This window comes from Ovis canadensis, chromosome 24, assembly GCF_042477335.2.
Source record: "Ovis canadensis isolate MfBH-ARS-UI-01 breed Bighorn chromosome 24, ARS-UI_OviCan_v2, whole genome shotgun sequence".
Taxonomy (NCBI): Eukaryota; Metazoa; Chordata; class Mammalia; order Artiodactyla; family Bovidae; genus Ovis; species Ovis canadensis.
In genome coordinates this window covers 25,658,102-25,673,576 of record NC_091268.1, presented here as the reverse complement: position 1 = coordinate 25,673,576, position 15,475 = coordinate 25,658,102, and the positions used below count along the sequence as shown (strand labels likewise).

General features: G+C 45.0%; 1 protein-coding gene across 2 annotated transcripts in view; it reads left to right on the top strand.

Moving 5' to 3' along the window:
- Window positions 1-7,822, top strand: part of ZC3H7A (zinc finger CCCH-type containing 7A) — a 38,049-nt gene extending 30,227 nt beyond the window's left edge. For both annotated transcript variants that reach the window (XM_069569970.1, XM_069569971.1), the window contains exons 20-23: window positions 1,789-1,897; window positions 3,754-3,887; window positions 5,666-5,829; window positions 6,929-7,822. In XM_069569970.1, coding sequence (XP_069426071.1) covers window positions 1,789-1,897; window positions 3,754-3,887; window positions 5,666-5,829; window positions 6,929-7,118 — 597 coding nt within the window. In that variant the 3' untranslated portion in view covers window positions 7,119-7,822. The remainder of the gene's footprint in view (window positions 1-1,788; window positions 1,898-3,753; window positions 3,888-5,665; window positions 5,830-6,928) is intronic.
- Window positions 7,823-15,475: the final 7,653 nt, after the last annotated feature.

Here is a 15,475-nt window from a genome sequence, read left to right as displayed (position 1 = left end):
CAGCAGTGCAGATGGACTGCAGAGTCTCCACTAACGGGGCTCCTTCTCCAAATTGCCAAGGAGTTGAGGAAGAGGTGGGTTCATTTCCCATCACCCAGGGCACCTTGCAGTTTGTGAAACTCAACACAGGTTACAAGGCCAGTCTTTGAGGGAGGTAATGTGTTTGTGTTTATCCACTGTGGTTTCAGCCTCATAGCTAACGGGTGATTTATTAGTGGGCTATAATAAGAGAGGAGGAAGGCTTATTAGAACCAGTGATTATCTTGTGCTTCAGTAGATAGTGGAGATTATAGACATACGTCTCAAAATTTTGCCAAGACAAAGACGACCGGGAACAGTTCTAACTCATGAGGCCGCTGCCTAGAACCACTGATTATTCTCTCATTGCAGATGCGGGTTCTACACCGCGTTTACAGGAACACATTTCCTCTGTTTCCCTACCCCACTAGATATTGCTAAGGGGTCCTTTTTCTAAAAGAAGAAATAACACTCTGCGTGCGTGTATGTGTGTAGGCAGTGTGGTGAGGCGGAGAGAGGATGGGCTTCAGGGTCTGCCCGAAGGGCCAGTAAGTTAGCCTCAGTTTGCTCATCTGTAAATGGGAATCATTGCATGGAAGATATGTGAGATGGTGGTGTGTAAAAACCCAGCACAGAGCGGCCTTCTCCTTTGTCTTCTCTTCTCCCTGCTCCTTATCACTGAGCTTTGAAAGACAATAATCAGTGTCTACCCAGTAATACATAAGTAACTTCCTGGGGCTTGAATGGGAAAAGAATATAAGAAAATCCATCACAAGAATGTTTTGGTGACTTGACTTCCTGCAAAAAAAATTGTAAAGGGGGTGGGGGGGGGTCCCTGACTTTCATTCAGGAGAGGAAAGGAGCAGTGTTTAGTGTTAACCACTTCTTGATTTTTGGTGAAAGTCAATGCTAAGCATTTACTGTTATGTAAACTAATACATAGAGCCAGCTCTGTTGAAACACGGATAAACTAAGACAAGCTAACAATGAATTGTGCTAGGATTTATGCTCCATGAAGACAAGTACCTTGATGATATTTACGAATGTGCTCTTGGTGACAGTGGTATTCCTAGTTCTTAATAGTCACAGGTCTTAGGGAAATCTGTTCTGCTGACTGCTATCATTTTATTTTTCCTACCAGTATCACTGTTTTTACTCTGTAAAGTAAAAATGCAAATAACCACAAGAGGTATTACTAGAATGCTGTATAACTGGATGGCCTGGTTAGTGGAATAATTGTCTTCTGACACTGCAGAGCTAGTGAATGATGGCTGAGATTAGCTGCCAGTGTCGGTGAGAAGTAAACGTCGGAGGTTTTCTCTGACCTTGTTTATTGGAGGCGTCTGCAGTTTCTTTCCTGCTTCCCAAGTGCTGACAAGGAGGTATCCTGGGTGTCAGGCAGAGGAGAGTAGGATATGTCATATTGAGGGGGCCAGAGACTTGCACTACAGAGATAAAGTGCTCTGTTGTGTTAAAAGCAGATACTCTGAATAAGTGAATCTGTTGACATTTTCTCATAAGAAAATGTTCCATATTCCAGTTCCATACTTAGGCTCTTTTGAAAAGTTTTGAGACAGAAAGCTTGATATCATCTCATGTCTTTGGGGCTTATAGTCAATTTGAATAGGAGCAAATTAATCTCATTTAAAAATTATATTACTCAGCATTAGCATGGATAATATTTATTTCGCTTACATGTAAAAATTAGGCAGTTTTACTCATTGTACTCTGTCTTAAAGCATATTCATGTATTTTTTTTTTTTAATACAGCTGTGCAATCATATTGCTTCTGGGAAAAAATGTCAGTACATTGGAAACTGTTCCTTTGCTCACAGTCCTGAGGAACGAGAAGTGTGGACCTACATGAAGGAGAACGGGAGTAAGTTGATGATTAAACATGGCCTTGACACCCACGGAATCCAGCTCGCCTGGAAGTCTCTTTCCTCCCTGTAAATTGCCGGCTTACAGGGAACACAGAAGGCAGTCTGTGCTCTAAGCCGTTATCTCATTTTATCAGTGAAGCAGAGTCTGACCACCAATCATGTTTGCTTAGGTCAAATTTGGATACAAAAACATAGGTCAGCATCCTCTGATGACATAGGCGTGTCCCTGAGTCACTGTCTGGGGAAGTTAAGTCCTTCCACGAGTGCTCGGGTCAGATCACCTGCTCCTGGTGTGAAGAGTCACTCCTGAATTTATCAGGTTGGAACTGGAGGTTTCTTCCGAGAACTCTTATGGGTAGAACAGGCCCAGATGCAAAGGCCCAAGGAGAGAATGATTGTCTTGGTCAAGTGTCAGTTTTACAGTGAGAGCCTTGGAAAGAAGCCTCAGGCAACCTTTCACTTCTGACCAGAAAAGGTTTTGCTACCAGGATCGTTGTTCTTCAGTCTTAAGTAAACTGATCAAAATTTACAGATGGTTTAAGATCTGCAATCTGGGGATTACAAGAATCAATTGGATTTAAGCACATCACCTATTGTATTTCAGCCATGTAAACATTCAGTGACTTGTGTGAGTGGGACTCCTTGCTTGGAGTGAGGACTTGAGGATATCCAGAAGGTATCCTTGCAAATCAGGGCTCTTGCAGCAATTCCTGCTACCACTGGCCTGAAGGAAGAAGGATTTCCTATTGTATCTCTAATCTTAGCTGGAGGTATATTGTTAGAAAAACTTGAGCAGACAGTAGAGCCGGGTTTTGTCAGATCCTCATTTCCAGCAGAGCCGGGTTTTGACCAGATCCTCATTTCCAGCTTTACTATTATTATTTTTTAACTCAGTGCCTCTCAGCTGGGGATGAATTTTGCCACCCACACCCCTCTCCCCTTGGGGACAGTTGGTAGCGTCTGGACCTTTTTTATTGTTATGACTTGCGGGGCAGTGCTACTGGCAGCTGGTGGGCAGAGGCCAGGGAGATCTTTAAACATCGTACAGTGCACAAGGCTTATCCAGCAGCAAAGAATTATCTGGCTCAGCACACAGGTGGTGCCGAGGCCGAGAAACCTTAGTTTTATCAGTGGATGCTAATGCTGGGTACACTTGTTCCTTCTGTGAGAAGCAGCTTGCAGCCACAGCCCCGGACCTGGCCATCACTGTGCTGGTGTAAATTGCACCCCTGCGTGTCAGTCCTCTGGGACAGTAGCTGGACTGACGGGGCCCCATCGGGGCCGGAATCTTGGTCCCTGTAGCAGGTTCCTCACCTTTCTCAGTAAGCAGTGAGGAGCTGTGTAAGTTGCCTGTGTGTTTACGGCACTGATAACGAGTGTTTGACGTGGGCCGTTGTGAAGCTGTGGCTTTCCTTTTCAGCAATGCCCTTGAAATGGCTTCTGAATTTTATTTTTTGGCTGCACCATGCGGCATGTGGGATCTTAGTTCCCTGACCAGGGATCAAGCTTGTGTCCCCTGCAGTGGAAGCTCAGAATCTTAACCACTGGACCACCAGGGAAGTCTTGGGTCTCTGAATTTTAAACACCCACAAGGTGTCTTGCAAATGCAGGGAGGAGTTCATCCGTCTTGAAAACTAATGTTTGTCTGTGCCCTAATGGACCTAAATTTGGTTCTTACCCTGAGCGTCTGGAACTGGCCCATCTCTCGTGTCTAATACATAATCATCTCTGTTTGCCTCTTGATTTTCTTTTGAAAATTGTGCTGACTGATGCAAAAAGAGTGCACGCTCTTGTGTGTATTTAAATGGTGTCTTTGAATATTTGCCGCTGAAAGGAGTTCATTTTTCTTTAGTACAAGATATGGAGCAGTTTTATGAACTCTGGCTAAAGAGCCAAAAAAATGAAAAAAGCGATGATGCAGCCAGTCAGTCCAGCAAAGAGAATGGAAAGCAAATCCACATGCCCACGGATTACGCGGAAGTTACTGTAAGTACCGCAGGTTGGTGCCCTTGCCTGTGCTTCCAGGCCTTTTCTTTCCCACCTTCTCCCAAACCTGGCTCCCTCACTCCCAGCTGGCCTGCCCGCCTCCCGGTGTCTTCATTTTCTCTTTGCGCTGGCTCCCTGCTGTAAGTCTAAGCCTCTCTGTCCTAAAAACTCCTTTCCTGCCTCCTTTTTCTGACTTTGGAAGCAGGAGCTGGTGAGTCACTGGCCTGAGATCCTGGGTAGCTTACGGAATGCCTCTGTGAGGGAGACGCAAAGCATGATGAGCCTGCGGGTGTATCCCAGTGCTGGGCCATGCAGGTGCTCAGGAATGGAGGGTTCCCCACCCCCAGGCCCTCCTTGTTTCTGGATGGGATGCTGTGCAGCACGTGGGATCTTGGTTCCCCAGCCAAGGATTGAACCCATGCCCCTTGCACTGGAGTCTTAACCACTAGACTAGTGCCCACCCTGCCGCAAGTCCTCATGTTCCCTTACCATCCTGCTGCAGTCTGGCCTGTCTCTGGGTTCCACCCCAGACATAAGTCACCTGCGGTGTTTCACTGAGCTAGCCTTAACATTTTTCAGAAAAGTAAAGGGGTTAATATAGAGAGTATCTTGAGCTGACCATCCCAAGTCAACTGATGTTAACAGTCTGCCGTGTTTGCTTCTGTTAGGTAAATAAAATATCACAGATGAGGTTGGAACCCCAGTTGTCACCCTTCCCAGAGGGACCAGATCCAATGTGTCTTTTTCCAGGCCGTATCTCCATATCTTGGATTGTCTAATCCTAATCTGTAGTTCTGCCCAGCGTGGTTTTTTAAACTGACACAGATGTACACGTTAACTCTGCTCCTTGTTTCCAGTTTTGGTTTTTTGGCCTCTTTCTGAATTGAATCAGTCAGACCCGGGTCAGGGACGTGTCTCTACTCACGATAAGCCCTGTGGACTCTGCCCTCTCTGCCCGGGCTCAGCGCCGATTGCCTCGCCACCTTAAGTACTGCTGGGGTTTCCAGAGCAGGGTCACCCCAACTTTCTGGGTCTTGAGAGTCACCTGTCTCTGTGAGCCTCTTCTCTCTGCCCCCTTGCCCCCGCCCTGCGGCACCGCCTAGCGTGTGAGATCCTGGTTCCCCTGCCAGGGATCAGACCCGCATCCCCTGCATTGGAAGCACGGAGTCATAGCCACTGCACTGCCAGGGAAGTCCCTCTGTAAACCTGTTCTTACCCAGCGTCACACAGGGTTGACCCAGGGCGCTTGGGAAGTACTGTTCAAACACCGCACGCTTGCATCTGTGGCAGCACAGGGTTCCTAATACAGTTCATGGGTCTGTGCCCCCGGGGCGGCGTCTTCCCAGCATGGGTACTTCCCTGGCCCCTGGCACACATCCTGTCCGCAGTAGGGGCTCAGTTCATGTGCAAGAGTGGAGTTGCTGCTCCTTGTTCTTGCATAGCAGGCGACCCCTGGGCTTTCGCATCCTCTCTGATTTTCCTCATGGTGTTTATCTTCCCCAGGACCCTGGTTTGAACCTGGCCCCCCATCCTCCTGACAGACTCCCTTGTTGGCACACCAGCTTCTTGCCAGAGAGTGCCATGACCCCTGGCCCAGCTCATTGTCCCGGCTCTCTGCTTCCTATGTGCTGGGGGGACCCTCGGCCCATCTCTCCCAGCTACCCCCGCTGGACGGGCTCCCCAAGAATCGTATGTGGGCCTTAGGTGGGGTTTTTAGTCAACCTGGGCCCCCCCGGACAGCAGCTGCTGACACGACCCATGTCTTCCGTGCGCTGCAGGTGGACTTTCACTGCTGGATGTGTGGGAAGAACTGCAACAGTGAGAAGCAGTGGCAGGGCCACATCTCCTCCGAGAAGCACAAGGAGAAGGTCTTCCACACTGAGGACGACCAGTACTGCTGGCAACACCGCTTTCCAACGGGGTATTTTAGTATTTGTGATAGGTACGTGGGTCTCTGCAGCTTCCCACATGAACGCTGCTGGTCTGGCTTGAATTCCACAGTCATTGTATCAGTAGACATGGTTCAGGCTAAATCACTTAGGTTGACAGACTCTGTGTGACCCCATGGACTGTAGCCCTCCAGGCTCCTGTGTCCATGGGATTCTCTAGGCAAGAATACTGGAGTGGGTTGCCATTTCCTTCTCCAGGGGATCTTCCTGACCCGGGGATTGAACCCACATCACTCACCTCTCCTGCACTGGCAGGCAGGTTCTTTGCCACTGAGAGCTACCTGGGATGCAGTGGACAGGGTACCTGGGTGGCAAAGTCTTCTAATCCTGGATGTTGGCATCTGAGCTCAGAGTTTTAGTTGCTCCTTGAACATTTCCTTCACTCACCTGGCGTTACCTGAAAAGACTCACTGGTTTGCCCGCACTGGAGTGAAACATCTTAAGATAACCAAACAGGGAAGTAAGTTCATTTAGGCTCGCCCAGATGATCTCTGAGCTGGCAGTGAGGATTCTCTGACTCTTCACAACCATCTTTTCGTAGTAGATGTTCATCACTTTTGAAACTGCCTTTGAATTATATTCCAAGTGTCAATCTGGAACTTTCTCAGGTCAGATGGAAATAGTATTAATAGTATCACTCTTTTCAGTATAGTTAGAAAATTTTTCAGTGAAAAGCTGGGCAATTTTGAATTGCTCCTTATTTTGTTGTTGGCCATTTCTGTTTGATTTCCCAATTTAGATCCATGTGATATGTAGAATTATTGAAGATTATTTTCTACTTCCGGTCCCCTCTGATTTTCTTTCTACTGCATCAGGAAGGAGTAGAGTGTTTCTTTTCCCAGGAATCAATGTTTTTCATTAAGTAGTACATTTAAATAGTTTAAAGTACTCATTTCTCTATTCTAGATGCCAAGACAATAAAATACTCATTTTTATTATACTCCAATATAAAAGTATTAAAAATACTCATTTTTCTAGGATTATGAGTTTGAGCTAAAAGTTTAACACAAACCATAAAGTTAGTGAAGAGCACATTTTAAAGATTGTTATAAACAACGGGTGGACACTTACCAAGCTGACTTGTCCTAACAGGTATATGAATGGTACCTGCACGGAAGGAAGCAGCTGTAAATTTGCACACGGCAATGCTGAACTTCATGAATGGGAAGAGAGAAGAGACGCCCTAAAGATGAAGCTCAACAAAGCACGGAAAGATCACTTAATTGCCCCCAATGATAATGACTTTGGAAAATATAGTTTTTTGTTTAAAGATTTAAACTAATATGCTGGCTTTTATGTATGTTACGTAATCAGGGCATTGACCAGAAAAATTGAAAGTGTTCTAAGGCACGTAGCAGAGGAGCTGCAGGTTTTCTGCTTGTATTGGCGTCTCTCGTCCCTCCTGAGCAGCAACCCACAGTAGGTAGGAAAACGGGCTGTTGGACAGGTCTGGCCAGGCTCTTAGGGTGTCACATGGTGAAGTGACCGCTACTGGTTGCCATCTGTTGAACGGACATTTGGATGAATTGTGTTCGGGAAGAGGTGATGTCTAGGACGACTCCTTGAGTTGGTCCTTCAGATAAGAACCACGATGCTGAGAGAGAAACACTGTACTAGGATCAGAACACATGATGGATGAAATTCTTCACACGTTTTTAAGAGGAACGAATTTGTCTAATGAAGTTCGCTACTTATCTGTACGTAGGTTGCTAAAAAGGATTTTCTTAACTCAGATTTTAAGCCAAATAACCATTTAACACTAGTATATGTTAAATGGGGTATTTTTCTGTATTTGTATGTTTCACTATAATAAGGGAACTGAGGATAATGTGCATTGAGACTATTTTGAAAAATAATCAGTTGACTCAAATTTTATTTCTTGGTCTTTTGCTGTTTAAATGATGATTTTGAAAGATTAAACTTGTACTGTTGGTATTGTGTAGTGTATGGACCAATATTGCCTGTAATAAAGATTTTATATATAGATGTCTTTCATTTTGTGGTATGGTCCTTGCCTCACAAAGAATTGTTAAAACTGGGTCCTAAAATCACAAGGTTAGATCTTTTTTTTTCTGGCCACTCCGTGCAGCTTGTGGGATCCCAGTTCCCCAACCAGTGATCGAACCTGGGCCCTTGGCAGTGGAAACATGAAATCCTAACCATTGGATCACCAGGGAATTCCTTAGATTTTTAAAAAACACTTTTCTTTAAGCAATTAATGACAAAGTAAATTAGAGGGACATGGCAGCAACTGCCACTCTGTCCCACTCTCCTGCGATTTGGGTTGCTAAAAGGCTTCTCTTATTGACCGACATGCTAACCCCTCTAGGAGCTCTTCTGTGTTTCATTCAGATGAACACTCAGCAAGGGGACGCATGGTCAGCTAGGACGTGGGCTGTGGGACTCCGCAGAGATAGCCGTCTAGCGAGATGCGCTCGATAGGGTCGTTGTGGTTGTTGAAAGACCGCTGAAGGCATGGTCAGCACAGAGACAAAGGCACTGTTGTTCTGCTAAGTCTCCCTAGTCTGACGGCCTTCATGATGTTTTTCTTCTCCATCCTTCCAGACTTCTTTTGTGCTCTTTCCAGGGAGAATAGATGTTAAAAAAAGATATCTCTGCTGTTCTGTTTCAACCTGGAGTTTAAAAAGCTGGTTGTTTTAACCTTGGAAACCTAGGCTTGAAACCTAGTTTGGAATCCTCTGACTGGTCAAGAGGAGAATTTTTTTGATTTTCACACCCCACGTCAACATTTTCTGTGCCTTGGCTCTCTCGCAGTTCTCTGTGCTCTGAACCATCTGTGCAGTAAATCCCACTTCTGCCTAAGTCATCCAGTTTGTTGCTCTGGTTTCCACCTAAGAACCCTGCAGGCCACAGCCTTGGTCTCAGCACCAGGATTTAGTCATTCAGTCACTAAGTTGTATCTGACTCTGCGACCCCACGGACTGCAGCGCACCAGGCTCCCCTGTCCTTCACTGTCTGAAGGAGTTTGCCCAGAATCATGTCTACTGAGTTGGTGATGCTCTCTAATCATCTCACCCTCTGCTGGCCCCTTCTCTTTTGACTTTCTTTTACAGCATCAAGGTTTTTGCCAGTGAGTCAGCTTTTTGCATCAGGAGGCCAAAATACTGAAGCTTCAGCGTCGGTCCTTCCAGCATCAGTGAATATTCAGCATCAGGAAATCAGTCTAATTACTCCGTGATGAAGTCACATCCCCAACCCAGAAATGAAGAGAAGAGAGTAATAGTGGGGTGAGGAGAGGGAAGGAAAATAAGGTATAAAAGAGCAAAACTGCAGTATTAACCACATTGGAAACTAAGAAATCGATGTGTCTCTTTGGACAGGTTGATCTGCCTATCTCCTCCAGAGTGGATTTTTTGTTTGTTTCAATGTTTAACAAATGGAGATACAATTAAAAAACCCCCAAATGTTACCATTTTAAAGTAGAAATCCATGGTTTTAGTAGAATCCAAATGTGCTACAATCGCCACAATGAAAAAGTGTTTTACTCCCTGAAAATAAAACCCACACCCTAGTGTACCTGCTCCCCCTGCTTTTCAAGCTGTAGGTGACCACTAATCTGCTTTCCTTATTTAAAAAAAACATTTATTTATTTGGCTGTGCCAGGTTGTGCCATGTGGGATCTAGGTTCCCTGATCAGGGATTGAACCCAGGCCCCCTGCATCTTGAGCTCAGAGTCTTGTCTAGGGTTGTCCTAGACAAGCACAAGGGCAGTCCCTAATCTGCTTCCTGCCTGTGCTGGACATTGCAAGTGGAATTATAGAATATGTGGCCTTTTCTGACTGGCTTCTTTTACTGAGTGTAATGTTTAAGAGGGCAGCAGAGGATAAGATGATTGGACGGTATCACTGACGCAATGGACATGAATTTGAGCAAACTCCGGGAAATAGTGAAGGACAGGGAAGCCTGGCGTGCTGCAGTCTGTGGAGGGCACGACTTAGTGACTGAACAGTAAGTGTTTCAAGGTTCATCTACACTGTAGCATGTTATCAGTATTTCATTCCTTTTAACTGCTGAATAATCCTTCACTGTGCAGATCTGTTAGGTTTTGTTTACCCATTCTTCTGGTGATGGGCATTCAGCTTGTTTCCTCCTTCAGGCTCCTGTGAATAGGAACATTCATGTGTAAGTTGTGTTGGCCACAATGAGCTGGTCCCATCAGTCCTGAAGAGGTGTTGGGAGGTGGCAGGTAGATTTTCCTCTGCCCAGTTCTCCCACCTGTGTTGGATGTGCCTGGACAGTAGGCCAGGGCTGGAAGTGCTCACCCCTCTCCATCATCCTCAACCTTCCTGGGTCTGCTCTTTGAGGGCTGTTTGCCTTTGACTGAGTTCCAGTGATCCCCACTGGGAAACTGAAGGACTGCATGTTCCCTGGGCAGTTAGTGTGGGTTTAGACACTCCTTAGTTGACCTGCAGAGATGAACATATGGATTTTCTGTCAGTACTTACTGCAAGGGAACAAGGAGTGCCAATTTATGGAAAGCCAACTCTTTGATCTTGATATAAAGACTCCAAGAAACCGTACCATTGTCCAGCTTTACCTAGTAGGCTCAGGGTGTGGGCTCCCTCCTGCATTACCTGCCAACCTGTACCTTGTCAGGCACATCCTGTTTAGTAAGTAAATACTTCGATGCTTTAAAAATTAACAAGCAAAAAAAAAAATCATCAAGCATTAGATGTTTCATACACACACACACACATAAATACATGTCTCTGGTACCTCAGCGGTAAAGAATCTGCCTGCAGTACAGCAGACACGGGTTCAGTCCCTGGGTCAGGAAGATTCCCCCCAAAAAGGAAATGGCAACCCACTCCAGTATTCTTGCCTGGGACATCCCAAGGACAGGGGAGCCTGGAAGGCTATCCATGAGGTCACAGAGTCAGACATGACTTAGAGACACCAAACAACAACAACAAACGTATACATGTTATATACATGTCTATAAGTACATGTGTGTATATATATATACACTCACACATACATACATATACATACAATGGAATATTAACTCAGCCATACAAAAGTGAAATTTGTAGCAACTTGGATGGACCACAGAATATTATACTTAGTGAAATAAGTCAGAAAAAGACTATATGATATCCATTATAGGTAGAATCTAAAAAGATAATATAAATGAACCTGTATACAAAACACAAACATTCACAAACAGAAAATAAATTTATGGTTACTGAAGGAGAGATGGAGGGACAAATTAGGAGTATGGGATCAACAGATACAAACTACTATACATAGATCGGCAACAAGGATTTACTATACCTTCTACATAGTACAGGGAATTACTGAGTATCTTGTAATTACTATACCTTGTATATAGCACAGGGAATTACCTAATATCATGTAATAACTTATAATGGAACATAATCCACAAAACATACTGTGCTGTACATCTGAAACTAACACAATATTGTAAATCAACTATACTTCAATTTTTGAAAAATTTTGTTGAAACTACAGGATGTAAAATAATGGGCTTTCTTGTGCAAGAAACACTGACAGAATACCAAACCAGAGACTCAGATTTAAGGAAGCTGATGAAGGGACAAAGTAGAATAAAATATTTGAAGCAAGTGATAGCATTGCTTTCTGAGTTACCATAGTAACACACTTTTAAAAATAACCAAATTTGGCTTAGAAACAATAGTAACGAGACAGTTTAAAAGACAGAATTATACAATTTTGAGCAGGGGGAAAGTTATGATTATTTGCACACACACAAAAAGAAAGAGCTCTAATTTAAAAAAAAATTAACAAGTCATTATTTCTCCCCAATTCTAAGATAGGATTAATACCTGGGAAAAACATATGTCCCAGGTGGCATGGTGGTTAAGAATCAGCCTGCCAACATGGAGACAAAAGAGATGTGGGTTTGATCTCTGGGTTGGGAAGATCCCTTGGAGGAGGAAATGGCAACTCACTCCAGTATTCTTGACTGGAAAATTCCATGGGCAGAGGAGCCTGGCAGACTACAGTCCATGGGGTCACAAAGAGTCAGACATGACTGAGCACGCACACAAAGAAAGAAACACACGGAATCTTCTCCCTGGCCCTATGCAAACGCCACCACCCTGATCACGGTATGAACAGTGACCGTGAAAGCACAGATACTGGCTGATGTGGACTAGTTAGGGCTGCCATGATTTAATGACTGAACAAGGACAAACTGAGAAGTGCAGTGCAGCCTGACCCAGACGGCCTGGTGTCATCTGAAATGAACTTCCCATTGTCCATCATTGCCGGAGCAGCAATGTCTGGAAACAGAGGCATAAAGGAAACATACGTTGGTCTCCTGGCTTGTAAGATACCGCTGCACTGCCATAAGATATAGTGGGTCTCATGAAATAGCCCAGAGGCAACAAAAGCACTTTGAACTTTATAAAGGCCTGTGCAAAAGACAGGTGTCTTATGAAAGAGTAGGGTGGATTCTGCCCTATTGGCCTACAGTGAATGAGTACCCATGACTTTGGACCGTATTTGTTTTTGTTAGCAATATACTCTGTTAACTCAGATCTAAACAAATCAAGAGAACTAGAAATGGTAAATAAAGTTAACATCTTTTAAAAAACTAGAGATGCATTAAAAATTTTTTCTCAGCTTCTTCCAACAATATTACATAAAACAATAATATAACACTGGCTTTGTAGTAGATTAAAAAAAGAGCAATAATAGCATTAAAATGGAAGGAAGAAATGGAGCTATATTGGAGCAGTTTCTGTATTTTACTGGAATTAAGTTAGTGTAAATCTGAAGTAGATTCAGAAAAAAATGTATACTGTAATCTCTGAAGGGCTTCCCTGATGGCTCAGATGGTAAAGAATCTGCCTGCAATGGGGGAGACTCAGGTTTGATTTCTAGGTCAGGAAGATCCCCTGGAAAAGAGAATGGCTACCTACTACAGTATCCTCGCCTAGAGAATTCCACAGACAGAAGAGCATTGTGGGCTACAGTCAGTGGGGTCACAGAGAGTTGGACATGACTGAGCAACTAACACACAATCCCTAAAGGCCACCGCTAAGAATATAAACTGAAAAAAATAAGTTTTAAATCAGTAAAGGAATTAACAGTGTTTTAGAAAAGAGCCACTTAACATAAAGGAAGGAAGCAAAGAGCAAAAAAAAAAAAAAAAGGGGGGGACTGTGACAGGAGATACTTCCCTGGTGGTCCAGTGGCTAAGACTCTGCACTTTCAATCCAGGAGGGCCAGGTTCCATCCCTGGTCAGGGAACTATATCCCACATGCTGCAACTAAGATCTGGTGCAGCCAAAAAAAAAAAAACAGTATTAAAAAAAAGATGAGATATACAAACCAAAGTGCACAATGGCATACAAACATGAGCTACCAGCATGTTGAGCCTCCATGTTAACAAACCGAATGCTCTGGGCCACTTAGGAAGGTGGCATTCCCAGAGCCCTTTCAGTTCAGTTCAGTCGCTCAGTCGTGTCTGCGACCCCATAAACCGCAGCATGCCAGGCCTTCCTGTCCATCACCAACTCACGGAGTTTACCCAAACTCATGTCCATCGAGTCAGTGATGCCATCCAGCCATCTCATCCTCTCTCGTCCCCTTCTCCTCCTGCCCCCAATCCCTCCCAGCATCACAGTCTTTTCCAATGAGTCAACTCTTCACATGAGGTGGCCAAAGTATTGGAGTTTCAGCTTTAGCATCATTCCTTCCAATGAACACCCAGGACTGATCTCCTTCAGAATGGACTGGTTGCATCTCCTTGCAGTCCAAGAGACTCTCAAGAGTCTTCTCCAACACCACAGTTCAAAAGCATCAATTCTTCGGCGCTCAGCTTTCTTCACAGTCCAACTCTCACATCCATACATGACCACTGGAAAAACCATAGCCTTGACTAGACGGACCTTTGTTGGCAAAGTAATGTCTCTGCTTTTGCATATGCTGTCTAGGTTGGTCATACACTTTCCTTCCAAGGAGTAAATGTCTTTTAATTTCATGGCTGCAATCACCATCTGCAGTGGTTTTGGAGCCCCCCAAAATAAAGTCTGATACTGTTTCCACTGTTTCCCCATCTATTTCCCATGAAGTGATGGGACTGGATGCCACGACCTTTGTTTTCTGAATGTTGAGCTTTAGGCCAACTTTTTCACTCTCCTCTTTCATTTTCATCAAGAGGCTCTTTAGTTCTTCTTCACTTTCTGCCATAAGGGTGGTGTCATCTGCATATCTGAGGTTATTGATATTTCTCCTGGCAATCTTGATTTCAGCTTGTGTTTCTTCCAGCCCAGCATTTCTCATGATGTACTCTGCATAGAAGTTAAGTAAGCAGGGTGGCAATATATAGCCTTGACGTACTCCTTTTCCTATTTGGAACCAGTCTGTTGTTCCATGTCCAGTTCTAACTGTTGCTTCCTGACCTGCATACAGATTTCTCAAGAGGCAGATCAGGTGGTCTGGTATGCCCATCTCTCTCAGAATTTTCCACAGTTTATTGTGATCCACACAGTCAAAGGCTTTGGCATAGTCAGTAAAGGCCCTTTACCTCCCTGGAAACCTTGCACTGGGGTTAGCACGCTGGCTTGTGGCATAGGTGACTTATCTTCTGTTTTTTTTTCTTGTTTTGTTTTTGTGTGGTATCATACTGCCTTAGTTCTCTCTGCGTTTTATTTACCTGGTTTGTAGTTACTGACAGCGGAAGGCTAGTCTAGATCTTTGGCCCCAGCTGTTGGGTAATTAGGGACATTCTCTTAGCTCCAGGCACACGTGTCCCAGGTAAACAATCCCAGTCACTCTCAAATCATATTTCATCCTTCTCTGACTTGTCCTTTTTAATCACAAAAACTTATTTAGAAGTGACCTAACATTTAGAACATTTGGAGCTCCCCCTGTGGCTCAGCTGGTAAAGAATCCGCCTACAATGCGGGGAAACCTGGGTTCGATCCCTCGGTTGGGAAGATCCCCTGGAGAAGGGAAAGGTTACCCACTCCAGTATCCTGGCCTGGAGAATTCAAAGGGCTGCATAGTCCATGGGGTCGTAAAGAGTCGGACACGACTGAGCGACTTTCACTTTCATTAACATTTAGAGTCAGAAAGGATTTAAGAGTTGGCAGAGGATCGCTCGAGCGGCTTGTTAACCAAATTGCTTTCGAGTCTACTCCCCTAACGCCTAGTGGACGCGGTCAAGAGGCTTTTCCAAGCCTCGGTTTTCCCATCTCTAAAGTGAGTACAGGATGCACAGACCGTTTTCCCAGGGCCGTGGTGTAGGGACGTGGTACCGTGGCGCACAGCACTTCACTGTGCAGGAAATGGACACTGGGAGAAAACAGCCCCTAAGATTTTAGCACTCACTATTGGCTCAGCAGTTTCCATCAAGGACCTCAGTTAACCTTCAAAGCATCTCTGTGAGGTCAGTACTGATGCCAATGCAATTCCACAGGTGTGTCCCAGACACGACTGCTGTCACCATTACAGCTCTTTTAAGCTCCCGGAGCCAGGCGGTGACTCTCCGCCGCCCGGGGCTGCTTTAGGGCAGCGCTGGGTTGAACCCGCAGTAAGAGCAGCCGGACACCTAGCCGCGGCGCCTGCGCAGACTCAGTGGACGGACGGACGTAAGCGGGGCGCAACAGCGGCGTGCGCGCAGAC